At 43.4% G+C, this 17,087-nt stretch overlaps 1 protein-coding gene across 6 annotated transcripts in view; it reads left to right on the plus strand.

Moving 5' to 3' along the window:
- Window positions 1-664: 664 nt before the first annotated feature.
- sec24c (SEC24 homolog C, COPII coat complex component) overlaps window positions 665-17,087 on the plus strand; it is a 29,700-nt gene continuing 13,277 nt past the window's right edge. The window contains exons 1-12 of one of the 6 annotated variants that reach the window (XM_085762354.1): window positions 665-869; window positions 2,960-3,138; window positions 3,319-3,399; window positions 4,212-4,338; window positions 5,678-5,844; window positions 6,581-7,414; window positions 9,222-9,382; window positions 11,641-11,709; window positions 13,290-13,398; window positions 15,385-15,512; window positions 16,352-16,490; window positions 16,606-16,721. In XM_085762354.1, the coding sequence (XP_085618480.1) occupies window positions 2,979-3,138; window positions 3,319-3,399; window positions 4,212-4,338; window positions 5,678-5,844; window positions 6,581-7,414; window positions 9,222-9,382; window positions 11,641-11,709; window positions 13,290-13,398; window positions 15,385-15,512; window positions 16,352-16,490; window positions 16,606-16,721 (2,091 nt within the window). In that variant the 5' untranslated portion in view covers window positions 665-869; window positions 2,960-2,978. The remainder of the gene's footprint in view (window positions 870-2,959; window positions 3,139-3,318; window positions 3,400-4,211; window positions 4,339-5,677; window positions 5,845-6,580; window positions 7,415-9,221; window positions 9,383-11,640; window positions 11,710-13,289; window positions 13,399-15,384; window positions 15,513-16,351; window positions 16,491-16,605; window positions 16,722-17,087) is intronic. The other 5 variants (XM_085762355.1, XM_085762356.1, XM_085762358.1 and 2 more) reach the window with 5 other exon arrangements.

A 17,087-nucleotide genomic window follows, 5' to 3' on the forward strand; every position in this document is an offset into this window, starting at 1 on the left:
CACGGACCAGTTCTTTTGTCCAATCAGTGACGATTCATGTCATCCGGTTTGGTTAATGTCGTTGTGTTTTCTCTTTTGCTTTTGTGTTTTCTGATTTACCGTTGTTCCTAATTTGTCGTTGTGTTTTCTAATTTGCCGTTGTGTTTTCTCTTTTTGTGTTGTGTTTTCTCTTTTGCCATTGTGTTTTCTCTTTTTGTGTTGTGTTTTCTCTTTTGCCGTTGTGTTTTCTCTTTTTGTGTTGTGTTTTCTCTTTTGTCGTTGTTGTCTGATTTGCCGTTGTGTTTTGCACTTCAAGGCCACCACACCCCTTAGCCATAATCATTACAATGAAAAGAAATGAAATAAATAAAGACATGGAGTTTCATTCTGTGTGTAATGGATCTATATAACGTATTAGTTTCACTTTTTCAATTGAATTACTAACATAAATAAACTTTTCCCATGATATTCTAATTTACTGAGATGCACCTGTAGGCTATCGTGTACAGGCTAGGTCTAATAATAATGAAGTGTATAAAAATGGCGGCGCTACAATCTTGAAATATAATTAAAATCCTATTTTTAAAGTGAACCTCTTGGCCTTGGGCGTCCGTCCGTCTGTCTATCGGTCTATCTGTCGGTGATGTTGCTGCTCCGGCGGCTCCGGGACAGTAGAGGAGGTGAGTGAGCGGAGGGAGGAAGTCCCTCTGCGGGTGTCCGGATGTGGACGTGGCACAGCGCTGCGGCAGTTCCGCTGAATGTCCGCTTCTGACTCCGAGGAGGGATTAGAAGAAACACCCCGGAGTTTGTCGGTCACCGCCGGGTTTCACACACATTTCTCCCCGCACAGAGGAAAAAAAAAAGCCTCCAGTCTCCACGACCCTTCGGAGGTAAGTTAGGTTTTTTAAAGATTAGATTAGACACGGTTTGTTGTTTGTTGTGTGACAGCACCGGCCCGGTTTGACAGGAGGAAGAGAAGGAGGCTTGGTGGATTTTTTTTTTTTGCTTGCTACGTTAGCTCATGCTAGCTAATGCTAACACACGGCTAGCATCGCCCGTTGAGATACATGGAGGTTTCTAACTAGCTTAGCCGTTAGCCGCTAACTGTTGCTACTAGCTCCGGTTGTGTCGATCCCCGGGCTCAGCTGATTCAACCATCACCGCTGCTGCTGCTACTGCTGCTGTCATCGGCTAGGAGCATTATTATCAACAAGAGAAGTTATACCACATGACTGATGAAGGGTTTTTTTTTAATGAAAACGTGTTGGTTTGTTTTAAACGTGTGTCTTTTTTGTGTGTTTTGAGGGTTTTTTTTTTTTTAACGGAGGCTGACATGTTGTGTTGCTAACGTTAGCGAGCTAACTGTAATGCGGCACTGAGGTTTTGATCCCGTTCACACACACCGCACCGCTCCAGCTTTTTTTCCTTTTCTTTTCCTGTTGTCACACTTCTTTTTTTACACGTTATTGATTCGTCTTTTAAATGTCTGTCATCCTAAATGATTTCGAAACTGCTAACCCACTTCCCCTAAATGTGCTCCAGCCTCAGCCTCAACCAAGGGAGAGCAGATGTGGGTCAACTCGCTATAGGCCCGACTCACTAAATACAAGGCTCCAGACTAACTTTATTTACGTAAAAAACTTAATATTTTAGGGGTGCAAGCAGAAAATGTAGGGCCACACGCTGTAAATCGACTTGCAAAGCAAATATTCACATTTCCTTTTCATTTACAACCCTCACACACATTGTCAGCCTGACACCTGTAATGACAGATACTGTTAACAGATTCTTGCATGTTTCACCAAAAACAGCAACATTACTGGTTACACATGTGCAAATAGATGAAAAATGTACTTGCACTGTCTCCAATTTTACCATGTAGGGGCAGTCTGGAGCCCTGTAAATAGCTGTACGGCCCCAGCGATTGTGTTTCTCGTTGTGGCACCTGCACTGCTGAATTATTCAAAGGCCCCGCTCGTTTAGTCCGTGTTTGTCTGTTAGATGATACTCATCAGCCTGTCATATAGTGTAGGTCCGGCCGGGCCAGTCTCCACACAGGTCAAGGGGAAGAGAACAAACTATGCCACTTGTGTGTCACCCCGTGTCATCAAGGGTTAAACTGTCATATGAAATCTAAGGAGTAATCACACACAGCACACAAAGTTGAGATACTTTATAGGGCCTTGTCATAACTCTGGTTGTTCACGTTTTACTCTGCATGAGTGCACACCACACACATGACACACTGTCCTCACTCACTCACATCCATCAGGCTTTTAATTTCACCATCATACCTGAGAACGGTTTAGTTACAAGTCTCGTGGTTTGTGTCTGTTTCGCTATAAATTATTGACACTGGTTGGTTGAAGTTTTGCTGTAGGTTAAAGTGACTTGTCATGTATACAGTAGCATTTATTGTTGCTCACTGTGTGTGTGTGTGTGTGGGTGTGTACACTCAACAGTTTGTAATCTGAGGGTGTGGCCATGGCAAACACTAGCCTAAAAGCCAATAAAGGTGTTGTCACCAAATGAGGACATTTTGATGTCATAAGAAAGTTGTATTTGTGGCTGTATACAACTTTCAGAGTGTGTTTCTTGGTCTTGTTTGTTAGTTTATGATCTGCTCTGTCGGTCTCTGTCAAGTTCGTCTGCTTAGAGCTGTCTTCAGTTCTGTCTGCATGTTTGTTTTCTGTCAAAAACATAAGAAACTATACAATAGCTAGAGGAATCTTCTTTTTATTTAAAGCGTTAACAATTATTTCTATTTCTAATTATCAATTATCTGCCATGTAAGGTTGTCCTCAATCTCTCAAGAGCTGCTATTGTTTTTAACATTTCCTCATCGACTCGCATGTGTTTATACTCCAGGTGTCTCAGTTGCTAAATCTCAGTTTGTATCTTGTATGTATAAAAAAGGTAATAACGTTAAGTCCTGATTGGTTAACGAGTCCACTTACGACGGTGTCTCCCTTCTGTCCAGATTTAGGGATGAACTGAGGATGAATGTAAACCAGCACACTCCAATGGCCTCTCCGTACGGCCAGCCCCAGCCGGGCTACACCCAGCCGGGCTACGCTCCCCTGGACGGCGGCTACCCGGCCCCCTACGCGCCCTACAACGGCCCTGCCTCCGCGTACCAGCCCGGGGTCCCACCGCAAGGTAAACACGCATCTGAAAGAGTGAAACCCAGTTCGGATGGATGTGTGTGTGTGGGAGAGAGCATACTAATCTAATCTAAGTCTGAACTGCCCTCTCATTTCCTCACGTTGCTTCTCGCTCTTCCCTCACATCTGTCTGTCCGTATTTGCCTCCCTTTTCCCCTCTTCTCTTGTATTTCAGGTTATTCTCCTTTCACAAGCTTTCCCTCTAAGGCTGTGGCATCCAACCCAGTCTCTGACCTCTCCTCTCCTCTTGACTTAGGTAACTGCCTCCTCTCTTCTTCACAACTCATTTCACACTCCTCATGCTCTGCAATCATCGAGTCCTCTCTCTAGCTACAGGCATTAATCTGGCTGCCACAACCTTTTTCTCAGGAAACAATAGCAGAAGCACTTTAGAGTTGGATACAATTATTTATAGCAGCCCACTTACTACTAACCTTTTTATTAGCAGAGTTTTCACTTTTTTTTATTATATAGATATAAAGATGTTTTAAAACATTCCTACAATAATGCAGTTTGATGCTTTGATATTCACTATGGAGCAATCTACGTATCTACATCACTAAAATCGATATCTACATTGGCTTTGTTCAAAAAACAACTGAAAAAATCATTCTTTAGCAAAGATTTATAGCACTTTATAGCAAAATCTCTCTTTTCTCTCGTTTTTAATGTTATGAATTTCTGTATTACCATCTTTTTTTTGACTTTGAAGACCACCACTGTTGTTTTTACATAGGGGAGGTATTTTCATAAGCCTTTTTTTGGCTTCCACCTCTCTTGCACAGTGTTTAATTTAACTATTTTTTTATTGTTTTTATGTAGGTTATATAATGTATAGATACATTTAATTAAAAAAATAATTAATATGAATCAAACTCCAGAGGTAAAATTTTGAAATCAGCTCTAAAAAGAGTCCTATAGTCATGTTTAGCTTGCTACACCAGCCGTGCCTCATTGCAAAGACTCAGATTCAGCGTTTTCTTCCATGCAGCAGGTATGTGTGTGTGTGTGTGTGTGTGTGTGTGTGTGTGTGTGTGTGTGTGTAATCTCTCGTCTCGTCGTTTTCAGGTCCTGCCAGGGGTCCGCCCACATCTGGACCCCCGCCGGTGTCAGCGCCTCAACCGTATAATCAGTACAGTCACAGTCAAGGAGAAATACAGAACGGACCCCCAGCTATGACGCAGGCGCCGCCCAGGTGATTACACGATGTGCATCTGTGTTTGTTCTGTTTAGCGAAACATACCCACTGACTCTGTTTTTGTTATTTAACCAACCTACAGACAGGTGTGACATTCTTGTAGGCGTTTTTTTAACATTTCCAAACCAAATTGCGGCGCATTCACTCGCAGCAGGTTATTCAAATTGCAGAGAGCTCTCTCCCTGCAGCTCACTGAAGCAGTTGACAGAATCCATTTAAAGACTCGAGATAACTACGCCGAGACTGTCTGAAGCCTCAGGAGTCGGTGCTCCGCTAACTACTACTACTCCTCCTTTCATGTGGTTTAGTTAGGAGCGATAGGCGGAAAAACAACCAAAGCAAATTACACAAAGACGCACGCTGGATGTGATGCATGTGAAGAGACAGCTGATGGATCATAATAAACAGCAGGTGCACAGCGCAGGAAATGTACATAGGGAAAAACGGGAGCTGTAAAAGCAGCTCATGTTCAGAGTTTTCCTGTTTACCTGTGTGCAGGTAAATAAAATCAGGTGCTGCAAAGAGACCAGAGGCCTGATAAGTCCTGGATTAAAGCAGAAAAGTTCTTATCACAAAGAAGAGATAGAATAGTTGAGCCACTTTTCTCTAATGCACCGTTGTCTGCTGTAGTTAAAAACAATATGTTGTTTTCAGTTTGTCAGACTTTAAATCAATGTTTTTCAACCTTGGGGTCGGGACCCCATGTTGGGTCGCCTGAAATTCAAATGGGGTCGCCTGAAATGTCAAGTAATTGATAAAAAAAATTACTGATAAAAATATTTTTTTAACTAATTATTATTCTTTTTTAAATTATGATTATGATTAAAAACACCACACACAATCTTAAACAACTGTATTCTATACTTTCACTTTCTCTAAGATAAATCGAGTTCAATTAAAATGCAGCATACAAAAATATCCGAGCTGGCGCATCTTGATTGACGGGGTCGCCAGAAATTTGTTTTGTCAAAATGGGGTCTGCTTTAAATCAAAGAGATGATCCTTTTCTTTCCTTAAATTGCTCAGGTTTTAATCCTGCACATGTGTCCATGTATAAAATCATTGAAAATCTGGGCCATTTGCACAAATGGTTAAAAAAAAATCAGCATCAGCAGTGATCTCTGCACAGACAAGTGTTTTGCGTCACATGCTCCGGTATGCACGAGCCAATGTAAACAGGAAGCAGGAACCCAGTGTCTCTAATCCTCCACCTCCAATATGCAGCCAGGTTTATTTAGATTAATCTTAAGAACTCAGTTTAACCGCCAAAGGACGACTCTCACCTGGTTGAGTTTATGTAAACACACTAAAATGATTTTTTTTCCCCCCCTCCCAGGCCTGCTGCACCTCAGTCATACAACCAGGGAGCGGTGAACCTGTCCGGGCCGCACCCCAGCTACCCCCAACACTACGGGCCCCCAGGCGCCCTACAGCAGGTCACTAACCAGATGACTGGGATGCAGATCACCTCTGGACCGCCGACCCCAGCCGGACCAGGATATGGTAAATATGGATGGAGTTATACTGTGCTTAAAGGGATAGTTCAACATTTTGGCAAATTCGCCTATTGCCGTAATCTCTACAGTCATAGCAGTAGGTTCATTACCTTTAATTATCGGTGCAAGCTATTTTTAGAATGGCGGAGCAGAGACGCAAGCTGCTCAGTGAACACAATGGAGGTGAATGGTACAGGTTCCTTGTCCCTCATCAAACTCATCAAATACACGATCCAACAACTCGTGGACAAGTTGTGACCTGCACATTTCACCACGCTATAAAATAATAATGTAACGTTACAAGACAGAGTTGTTTTCGAGGCAAATGTAGCCAGAACTACATTCCAGACACGGCTACTGGGAGGCGTGATTTCAAAAGTGCAGGTAGTTCAGAGTATTTGCTTCATGTGTCGTAATGTTACATGATTATCTCATAGCGTGGTGAATGTGCAGGTCACAACTTGTCCACAAGAGCGTTTTGGAGTTGTTGAATTGTGTATTTGATGAGTTTGATGAGGGACCATTCACCTCCATTGTGTTTGCTGAGCAGCTCACATCTCTGCTCCGCAGATCTCAAAACAACATGCACTGATAATTAATTAAAGGTAATGAACCTACTGCTACGACTATAGGGATTATGGCATTGGGCGAATTTCCCAAAATGTTGAACTATCCCTTTTAAATCTAATCTAATGTCCTGATGGAGACATTCACACTGTCATTCTCTCTCTCTCTCTCCTCAGTTCCCCCTCACAGCTCCCAGCCTCCCGTCAGCGCCCCCTACTCGGCTGCGCCTCAGCCCTCCTACACCCAAGCCCCTCCTCCGCCTGCGTCCTCCGCCCCCGCCCAGCCGCTCCCCCCCAGCGGCCCCCCTGCAGCACCTTCTCAGCAATACTACGGAGGCCCACCGCCTCCCTCTCAGCAGCCATTCAGCTCCTCTCTCCCCCCTACCTCTCAACAGCAGCAGTTCACCTCCTCCGCGCCGCCGCCGCAGCAACAGCAGCAGCAGCAGCAGCCGCCGCTTCCTCCTTCTTCTTCCTATCAGCAAAACTTTCCTCCATCCTCCTACTCGGCTCCCGCGCCTCCTCCCAGCCAAGCGCCCGCTCCTCCTCCTCCTCCGGCGGCGTCGCAGCCGCAGCAGTCCTTCCCCCCGGCCCAGCAGCCCCCCTTCTCCTCTGCACCTCCACCCGTCAGCCAGCCCGCCTCCTTCATGTCCGGTCCTCCCGCTCCTCCTCTCTCCGCCGCCCAGGGCTCCTTCCCACCCAGAGCCGCTCCTCCTCCTTCCTCCTCTCAGCCCGGACCTTTCCCTCCACCCCCGACCTCAACTCCCTCCGGCCAGTACCCAGGCCCCATGCCGCCCCAGCAGCAGCCCCCTCCATCCCAACCGCCTCCTTATCACTCAGGTCCACCTCCTCCCAGAGCTCAGATGCCTCCTCCCCCCGGCTCCGTGGCTCAGAGCAACCACCTGCCCCCCGGACCCCCGGGCCCGCCGGGGCATCCGGGGCATCCCGGGCCCCTGCAGCAGCCCCCACCTCAGCCCGGCATGCAGGGAGGAGGATACCCCTCGCAGCAGAACGGTGAGAAAACCTGCTGCTGAGTGGACGCTGAGTGGATTACTGTCAACTAGGGCTGCCCGATTGCCGATTAATCCTACTTTCATCGTGATCACAGTGTCAACATGCACGATAAACGCATCGTAAAGGTTGCCTGAAATGCGATTGCGAGTAACATCGGAATTCCACTGGATGCGGATCCGTTGCGGAACGGCTGCACTGTGTCTCTGCTCCGTGCTCCGCCGTCCATCAACACCCACCGAATGCATTTGTGATGGGCACTGTGGGACTCAGGAGATCATGCGTAATCGTGCAATATAGTTGTTTTTTGAGGCAAATGGAGAGCCTTGTCGAAAATCTGCTTCCGACGGGAACGGGTGCATCAGCGGTTTTGCATGAATTTCCCTCTAAAACAACTCTGTCTGGTAACGTTCTGTTATTATCTCATAGTGTGGTGAATGTGCAGCTCACAACTTGTCCACCAGAGCGTTTTGGAGTTGTTGGATTGTGTATTTGATGAGTTTGATGAGGGAAACCAAGAAAAAAATTAGCCTCCGTAACGTAGCTCTGAGCAGCTCACGGCTCTGCTCCGCCGTTCTAAAAATATCTTGCACCGACAATTAAAGGTAACGAACCTACTCCTAAAACTATAGGGATTATGGCAATGGGCCAGTTTGCCAACATTTTGAACTATCCCTTTAATCCAGAGGAGTAGTAGGAAAACAGCTCGGAGCTGACCTGTTGATCTGCCTAGTCTGTGATTTTACAATCAGTATCTCCTCGTTCATGGTGTCAACGAGGTGAAATGGTTTCTGAAAAGCCTTTGACCTGTTGACTTCAGGCCAGCCTCGGTCCATTACAACGTTTTCAAGGTGCAGTGTGGGAAATATGATCCGCCGTAAACACGGTGTATTTTATTTTATTTTGAAAATAAACCGGGTGTTTTGTTTTGTATTTTGTACACGATTTCCTTTCCCCATACGAGCTGCTCTGTGCGCGCTCGTTACCCAAAGCGGCGCGTATCCGTGTGCATTCGATGCGACGGCGACGCCGTTTTTTCCCCCGTGCATGTCTGTGGAGCTGTGCACCGCGGACATGCACAATTAAAAAAGTGAAACTAACACATTATATAGGCCTATATGTCCATTACACACTGAATGAAACATCCCATGTCTTTATTTATTCAGTTTATTTTAATAGTAATAATTATGACTAACATTCAGTGAAGACCTAAAATTCAGTATCTCCAAAATTGAAATATTACAAAGGATTTTTTTTTTTTTTAAGCATTTTTAATATAGAAATGTTGGCCTTCTGAAAACTATGTCCATCTATATGCACCCAATACTTGGTTGGGGTTGAACTAGCCTACTGGAAATGGACTTTTCCATGATATTGTAATGTAATTATTTGTTAATGGTGAGCCCCCCCCCGCCAGACAATTCCTCTCTTTTTTGGTCCTGACCCGTTTGCATCCCTGTTGACTACAATTGAAACGTATCCGTGCCGGAGCGGACATGCGACGCACACGCATCTGGTGGAATTTAGCCGTAAGTTTTATTTACAAGCGCATCTCAGACCTGTAACCTGAGGTTACAAAACGCGTCCCCGTGGAATCGGATCATCATATTTGTTCTGGCGCGACTTCTTGTGTTTAGTCGACAGATTTTCCACTCTTCTTCTTGTCTGTTTGTATTTGTGTGTAGCGCCACTACAGGCGCTGGCGTGTTAATATGCACAACCTGAATATTTGCTTGTTTATTGCATCTCATATCGGACATTTTACTGATTTCGTTCCTAATATCACCTGTTTTTTCTCTCCGTTGCTCAGCTGTTTTCCCCCCTTCAGGTGCGTTTGGGCAGGTGAGAGGCCCTCAGCCCGGCTATGCAGGCCCGTATCCTGGGCAACCAAACTACGGAGCCCCTGCACCTGCTCCGGCTCCGGCTCCAGCTGCACAGAAAAGACTCGACCCGGATGCCATCCCCAGCCCGGTGAGCACACACTCCCAACAACATCAACATCAACATCAACACTGTCACATCTCTGATCATTTCTGTTCCTCGCATCAGTTGTTGAGACGTGTGTCGTTGTGAGGGAAGGTGACATGTTCACTCTGTGGCCACTTTATTAGGAACATCTGTGCAGTCTGACGCCTGTCGGGTTGAGTTTATTGATACTGTCAGAGACGTCCATTCAAATCATGTCACAGTCACGAGGTGTTGTTGTTATGATGTAGAGGAGTTTCTAATCTGCTGCTCCCCTCGTGTACTGTAGAGTGAGCTGGCTCTCTTAAGTCTCACACAATATTTCCAGACTGTACTGTAACGGACCATATGTATCGCAATATTTTTGATTGATGATTCACCCCTTGGACGCAAAGAAACACACTCATGCTTCACTGCTGCTTTATGCGATACAGAGATTTGATATCTCAGTGTTTCCCCTACAATTGTGAGAGAAAAAAATATATATATGCCAAAAATAAGCAACGTATCCATTCATTCAGAAATCAATAAGGATTTCTGTTTGGGAGCCTCTGTGTGTGCGAGTCAGCCTGCTTCATTGCCTTGTAATGATGTGAGTACTAGGGATGGACAATGATTTTCAAATATTCAGATAGTCGTTCAATTAAAAAGAAATAGTTTATGAGACCAGCGTCTTGTCTGAAAAAGTGTACCGGTAAATGTTCCCGTTTTACTGGCACAGAAAAAGGAGAAACATGGAGAGACTTCTACAGCCATCAGAAAGTTCTGTGTGAAACTCTGTCAAATCAAAAACTAATGAAACGTAAACTCGGCAAGGAGCAGACTGTGATGAGAAGTGCTATATGAAAAGTAATCTATTAGTTCCCGATGATTATCGAATAGTGCTTTTGCTTGAAACCACTGCTGAGAACACAAGCATATTATGGGATGTTTAAGGTTTGTAGGAGCTAACTATCGCACTATTGAAAAAACATAAAAAAAGAAAGTGGGCAACAGACAACTTACACACATGCAGGCCAAGGCCGCCTGGGTGATTTTGGCCGCCTGGATGACGCCATAGGGGTGCGCGTTTGGTGCAACAAGCTTGTTTTTTCGTGCACGTCAGACCTGCTTCTTCCACTGTAGGCTGAAAATCACAGGACATGTCAGTTTATACAAGTCAGCAGTGTAAAGCTCAGGCATGTGGGAGACTCCTTTTATATTTAAAACAGTATCTGCCATTACACTGACTACTCTATCCCAACCTTAATCCAATAGAGAGTCACGCACCTCGTCTGTTTAGGGGTTTTTTCGGTGGGTACCGCCGGGCCTGACAAAAATTCTCGGGGAAACACTGTATCCTTTGATTTCACTTTCACATCAAGTATATGCAATTTGTCACTCTTACCCTCATGTATCTGAATAGAGGAAAAAACAGAGACACTTGTCAGTATAATGCCGTCCACTACAACAGCACCTCGATCTTTGATCTCTGCAATAAGCATAATTAAATTAATACATCTTCTCAACAATGTCGAGAGGTTGACTGGTCATCTCACGCAGCTGAATCAGACCCTGGTACCTAATGATGTGGCCGCTGAGGGAACATATCATGTTTACATTGACCTTCATGGTTACGATGTTGTGGTGTCGTTGAAAAAACAAGTTCATTTCTAATTGACTTTGACATGTGGTTGTTTGCTGTATTTTTCTGCTGCCATAAAAGTCAGATCTCATATGAGAAAGAGAGAAATTCTGTTGGTAGTTTATGGATTAAGAAATGTTAACAAAATAATCTTAATTCATATAAATGGGTCAACTGAGCCTGCGACATCACATTCACTACTGGTTATTGATTATAATGAACCTGTCCAGCTGCAGCAGCACAATAGTTATATTGTCACTTTGTGTCCTTATAGCTGCTTAGCATGTTTGCCAAACAGGCTGCTGGTATAAACTAGTGTATAGGTACTTTTGTGTCTTTATTATTCGATCAAAAAAAAAAGTTGACTGTTCTTTTGATTGAATAAGAAAGACACAAATGTACTTCCATACATATGCACTTGACTGTCACAAAGTCTGCAATACCACTAATCTATAATCAATACTACTGACCAGTTTCTGTCTGAATAACAACAATGCTGCTTGCTGCTCAGCAGAGTATTTGCTGGGTTCTCTCTTCTCACCTTCCTCTTTTTTTTTTTTATCTTTTCACTCTTTGTATTTATTTATTTATTTTGTCCTGTTTTTGGCACAATTTGCTGGACAAACTTTTGAATGTAAAGCAAGCGTCTGACATGCCGGCTGTGCAGAAATCAAGACATAGAATAGATCCAGACGCTATCCCCAGCCCAGTAAGTTTCCTGTGTGCCTGCATTTTCCTGCCTCCGCTTCACTCTGTCATCTCAGCTCGCTTCGCGTTCACCCGCAGCTTTCACCTCCTGTTGTTTCCTGCTAACCCCTCAAAGTCAGTGACATTAACAGTTACCAGTTTAGACTTAGGTTGTATGTTGTGTTAATGTTTTTGTGTCCGCCAGGACCAGAAATATACACAGACACATTTAAAACATTGGTAACTGATATATTTAGGCGTTAATGCCCAATAAATTATGGCTTAATGGAAAATACATTAACCCTCTGAGGTCTAAGGGCTTTTTCTTGATTTTTAGATTCACCTTTTTAAGGTACTTATCCCAAGTTTATTCGTCACATATAATTACAAGTGAAATTCTTCTTACGTACCTTTTGGTCATTGAATAAAAATACAGAAATATTAAATAAAGTCTTAAAGAGGCAGTAAAGGTATAAATAAAATACAATAAACCACGTACAAATAACCAAAGGAATAGAGAAGAGAATAAATGGCAGCCAGTGTATTAAATACATTTTAATTATTGGAAGTGCAATGGCAACCAGTAAAAAATGTATATAATATAATACATATACAGTATATATATCAATACCCAAGTGTTTTATGTCTAAATATTCAGAACAATCTCAGCTCTATGTTGCTCTGAGGCCCATTTTTGTCCTATAGCATCGTATAAAGAAATAATTCAGATTTGAAGTCCGCTTTTTTGAAAATTTTCAAATCACACACCTTCAGTCATGAGGACGAACTGTTTTGGAGCTTGAAATAGGTTTACCAAAGTCTTAGCTTCACAAAAGCAGTAGAATATATGAATAAAATAATAAATTAGTGTAGAAAACAAGTCTAAAATGACATTTTATTATTATCTTATTAAGCATAAATGTTGTCTGTCATTCTGTTTTCACTCAATCTCTAAAAAATAAGAGGCTGAATAACGACTTTACACAACATGTCAAGCTTCATGAGATGTGTGTAAGTTAGATGAGAACATGAACAATATTTCTCACATCATCGCAGCGTTGACAAACTCATAATATTTGAGTTTTTTAGAGTTTATCGTTTATTAAAAACCTCAGAGTCACTCTCCTCTTACTCCTTCTCTGTGCTGTGCATGCTGGCCTGCAACATGTTTGACTTACCCACAATTCCTTGCATTAATGGCATGCCTTGATAAATCCTGACATATTTTCAGGGGATGTCATTGACATTTGTTGTTGTTTTTTTTGTTTTTTCGTATCATATCTGTGAATCTACACAAACGGCTTCAGCATGAACCTGCACCATCTGTCACCTGAGTCGTGGCTCGACCACAAAGTTTGTGTCCACAGATTCGACAGACTTTCCATGTGTGTTTAGTAGCTGCAGGTGTGTGTGTGTGTGTGTGTGTGTGAGAAAGTCCTCTCCTGCATGGGTGTTAAATGTTCCTCTTTTAGACGTTGTGAGACCTGGGGACAGTGTGTCCTGTGCACTTACACGTGTGTGTATTTATAGTGTACACATTTCTGGATTAAGAGTATTTTTGACCCCCTGCCCCCCCCCGCCCCCCCTGCTTCTCCTTCCCAGATCCAGGTAATAGAGGACGACAAGGCTAAGAGCACCGAGCCATTCACCACAGGGGTCAGAGGTCAGGCCCCGCCGCTGGTCACCACCAACTTTCAGGTCAAAGACCAAGGTGGGTTCACACTTTGGTCTGGCAGCATCTCGAGTTGTGATGTTGATTAATTTCCCTTTTTTTGTGATCAGTTTTTTGTCTTTCAGCGTCTATGGAATGCCATTTTAATCATAATCAAATAAATGAATAAACATTTATCTATTTATCATCCAATTTATTTCATTTGGGACTCATTTCATGGCTACAATTATTTATTTATTTAGTTATATGCATTTATTTGATTATGATTAAAACGGCTTTCCATAAGTATCAGATTAGCTTTGTTTATAAACATAGCAAAAACGAACATGACAAAAAACAGAAACCAAAAAGAAGCAAACAAACAAAAGAAACACAACAATAACGGAGCAAACAAAAGAGAGAGAAAAACTACAATTATAAAAATGGCAGCAAAACAAATATAAATTCAATATGTACAGACCAGATCCAAATGTACATCTCCCTTATGGCGCATTTCCACTAGCACGGCTCGGCTCGGTAAGGCTCGGCTCGGCGCGCTATTTGCGTGTTTCCACTAGCACGTAGTACCTGCAACCAGGTACACTTTTGGTATCACCTCAGCCCTGGTTCCAAGCGAGCCGAAGCGTTACTAAAACGTGACGTCAGCCGACTGCCTTCCACTGATTGGCCGATGAGTGTCGTCACTGGAAGCGACGACCGACAACAGAAATGTTCCTGCTGAAGCCTGAAGCCTGTTATTACCAGAGAATTTCTAATATTTAGACTGGCTCTGTTATTACGTGACTTTATTAAGTTTTAATATTTTTTCATGCGAGAAAGTAACTGTTTAGATCCCCATGTGCGGTTAGTTTATCCAAACGACGGCTGTTTAGAAGTTTGCCCCGATGTTTTTCGGAGAAGTGAAGCTCCAGGTCCGAGCAGCGACCGCGACATCACAGAGGCAGCAGCCCGGCTCCTGACGTGCTCCGCCGGCCAGCCTACCACCGTCACCCCGAGGAGAACAGACCGCTAATTAACTTCCCCGATGGCTTTTTAGAGGTTTACCACCGGCTGGTTAAACTCTTAAATGTTGGTCTCATTGATGAAATCTAACAATTGTGGCTGTAGCAGAAGTTTGTTTGTGGTTAGACAGAAGAGCAGCACTGCCTTGGGGTCTGTACGCACAGAAAACACCACATTTACATCAATAAATAAATGTTTTACAATGAACCAGGCCGATCTCAGAGCTGGCAAGACTCTCCGGTAAGGCATATTGAACGGTTAAATGCCGTTAACGGGACGAGAGCAGTCAAAACGGCGGTTTAAAGTTAGCTACAGCGAGGGTAGGTTCACTTCCTGTTTACAAAGTAAAAGCACCAATTCTATCGTAATGGCTTTCCTTATGATAAAAGGCAACGGGTATTTTATTTTGTGAAAATAACCGGAAGTGCGTTGCTCACTACGGCTAGCTTTAGTAACGCCGACTTCGTTGAAACAAAATTGTAAACAGCTGGTATTTTGTCAGATTTTCAACACGTTGGGGATCTAAACGACTACTTTCTCGCCTGAAAATGTTTCAAATGTTGCTAAAGTTATATATTTACAGAGTTTAGAGCGTTGCTCGGCGCCGTGTAAATGACGTCACGGTGGCACTAGTGATACTCAGTTGTAATGGAAACACAACCAAACCGAGCCGTGCCGTGCCGTGCCGAGCCGTATCGAGCCGAGCCGTGCTAGTGGAAATGCGCCATTACATCCTCAGACCAAACCTCCCACAGGTCACCACCCCCCCTGAAAGAAAAGATGAGAAAAAAATGATATCCACTTGTATAAATGAAACTACAGAGTTTGGGTCTGCAAGTACGGCCCGAGCAAAATTGGACCAAAGAGAAACAATCTCCTCCCTCGCACCATGCATGCATTTCGAGAGAATTGAACTTGTGACCACAGAATCATCCTTCAGGTTTCTTCTGTCCCCCACCATTAATATTTATACCATTGATATTAATGCAAGGTGTTTGTGTTGGTTCGTGTGTGTGTGTTTAGGGAACGCCAGTCCCAGGTTTGTTCGCTGTACGGCCTACAATATGCCTTGCACCGCCGATATGGCCAAGCAGTCTCAAGTGCCACTGGCCGCCGTCATCAAGCCCCTCGCCACACTGCCGCCAGATGAGGTGAGTCAATCCCTAATCCCACCACCCACTCACCACCCGCTCTCCGTTGTCTCCGCCTAGATGTAAAGGTCCAGAGTCAGTGTGAGCGCTATAAGCGGTTTACTATTATAACCGATTTTTTATTTATTTTTATTATTTAACTTGGCTTTGTACATAAAGTAAAGGTAAATGCATGTCATGAATGTAAATGTTAACGTGTCATTTGTAAGAAAAAACAAACAATTAGAATAAAGCTCAACATTTGTTCTAGATGATGTTTCATGACTTATTATACTGTATATATGACCTATATTAATAGATATGTAAAATATGTTGCGTATATAGTTAGTAATGTAATTATATTTTGACCATATTTGATTTAAAACATTCATTGTGTTGTAAAATTAATTAATGCATAAAATACTGTCATTATTTCTCTGACAATAATAAGAAAATCTATTATCGTGACATCCCTAATGGAGGCTGATGGCTAGTTAAACCATTGAATACTATGTTTCATGTGTTTGTACCAGAGTGCAGCTCCATGCTCTGCTGAGATTTTCCTAACAGGTGGACAATGTTTTATTTTTTTATTTTCCCCTGATCCTGATTTGAAAAAAGATTAGTTTTCAGGGCAAAGCCGGATGTGTAGTTGTTGTCACGGGATGCCTGTAATGTCACTGGGATAATCTGTCTCAGAACCACAGCGATGAGGGAGGAGGAGGAGTGGCTGTGTGACCTCATTTCCTGCATTTGTAACCAATATTCATTTAGACTGGATTAGTTTTACGTTTGCATCATTTTGGCAGGAGAGAAAAAAATAAATAAAAAGCTTAAGTGTGATTTTTTTCATCTGGCAGACTCCTCCGTACCTGGTGGACCACGGCGAGGGCGGTCCAATCCGGTGCAACCGCTGCAAGGCCTACATGTGTCCCTACATGCAGTTCATAGAGGGAGGCCGCCGCTTCCAGTGTGGGTTTTGCAGCTGTGTCACAGAGGGTGAGTGTGTTTGTGTGATTATGCAATGGATAAGGTAACAGCTGCATGTTTTGTTTTGTTTTTTTCTAAAATTGAGGTGTATCCTTCCTTTTTTTTTTTTTTTTTTGTCCCGCAGTGCCTCCACATTACTTCCAGCATCTGGACCACACTGGGAAGAGGGTGGACTGCTACGACAGGCCGGAGCTTTCGCTGGGCAGCTACGAGTTCCTGGCCACTGTCGACTACTGTAAGGTGAGATCTGGTCACTAGTGATAAAAAAAGAATAATAATCTGATAAAAGACAGATCTACAAAAGAAATGACTGTCTACTACTGTAAGGTAAGGCCTTGTCCCTAATGATAAAAGTGTCCACAACAGATCGTTTACCTCTGGAGTAGAGAAGCTTGTTACAGTTCACAATGATACAGTAGCAATAAACAAAGCCATTAACAGTGATCTGCAGGGCCGACGCAGGAAGTATCAGTTGTTATCTAATGAACAAATAAAAGCAAAGCCTGCAGGCTGCGAGAGTCTCACTAAACATTAGCTCACTAAGTTTTATTTAATGTGCAGCAGATCGGTAACAGCTCTGTGCCGGGCGCACACAGAATTTAGATA

This window comes from Trachurus japonicus, chromosome 19, assembly GCF_045865225.1.
Source record: "Trachurus japonicus isolate A0001 chromosome 19, Traja_1.0".
NCBI classification, from domain to species: Eukaryota; Metazoa; Chordata; class Actinopteri; order Carangiformes; family Carangidae; genus Trachurus; species Trachurus japonicus.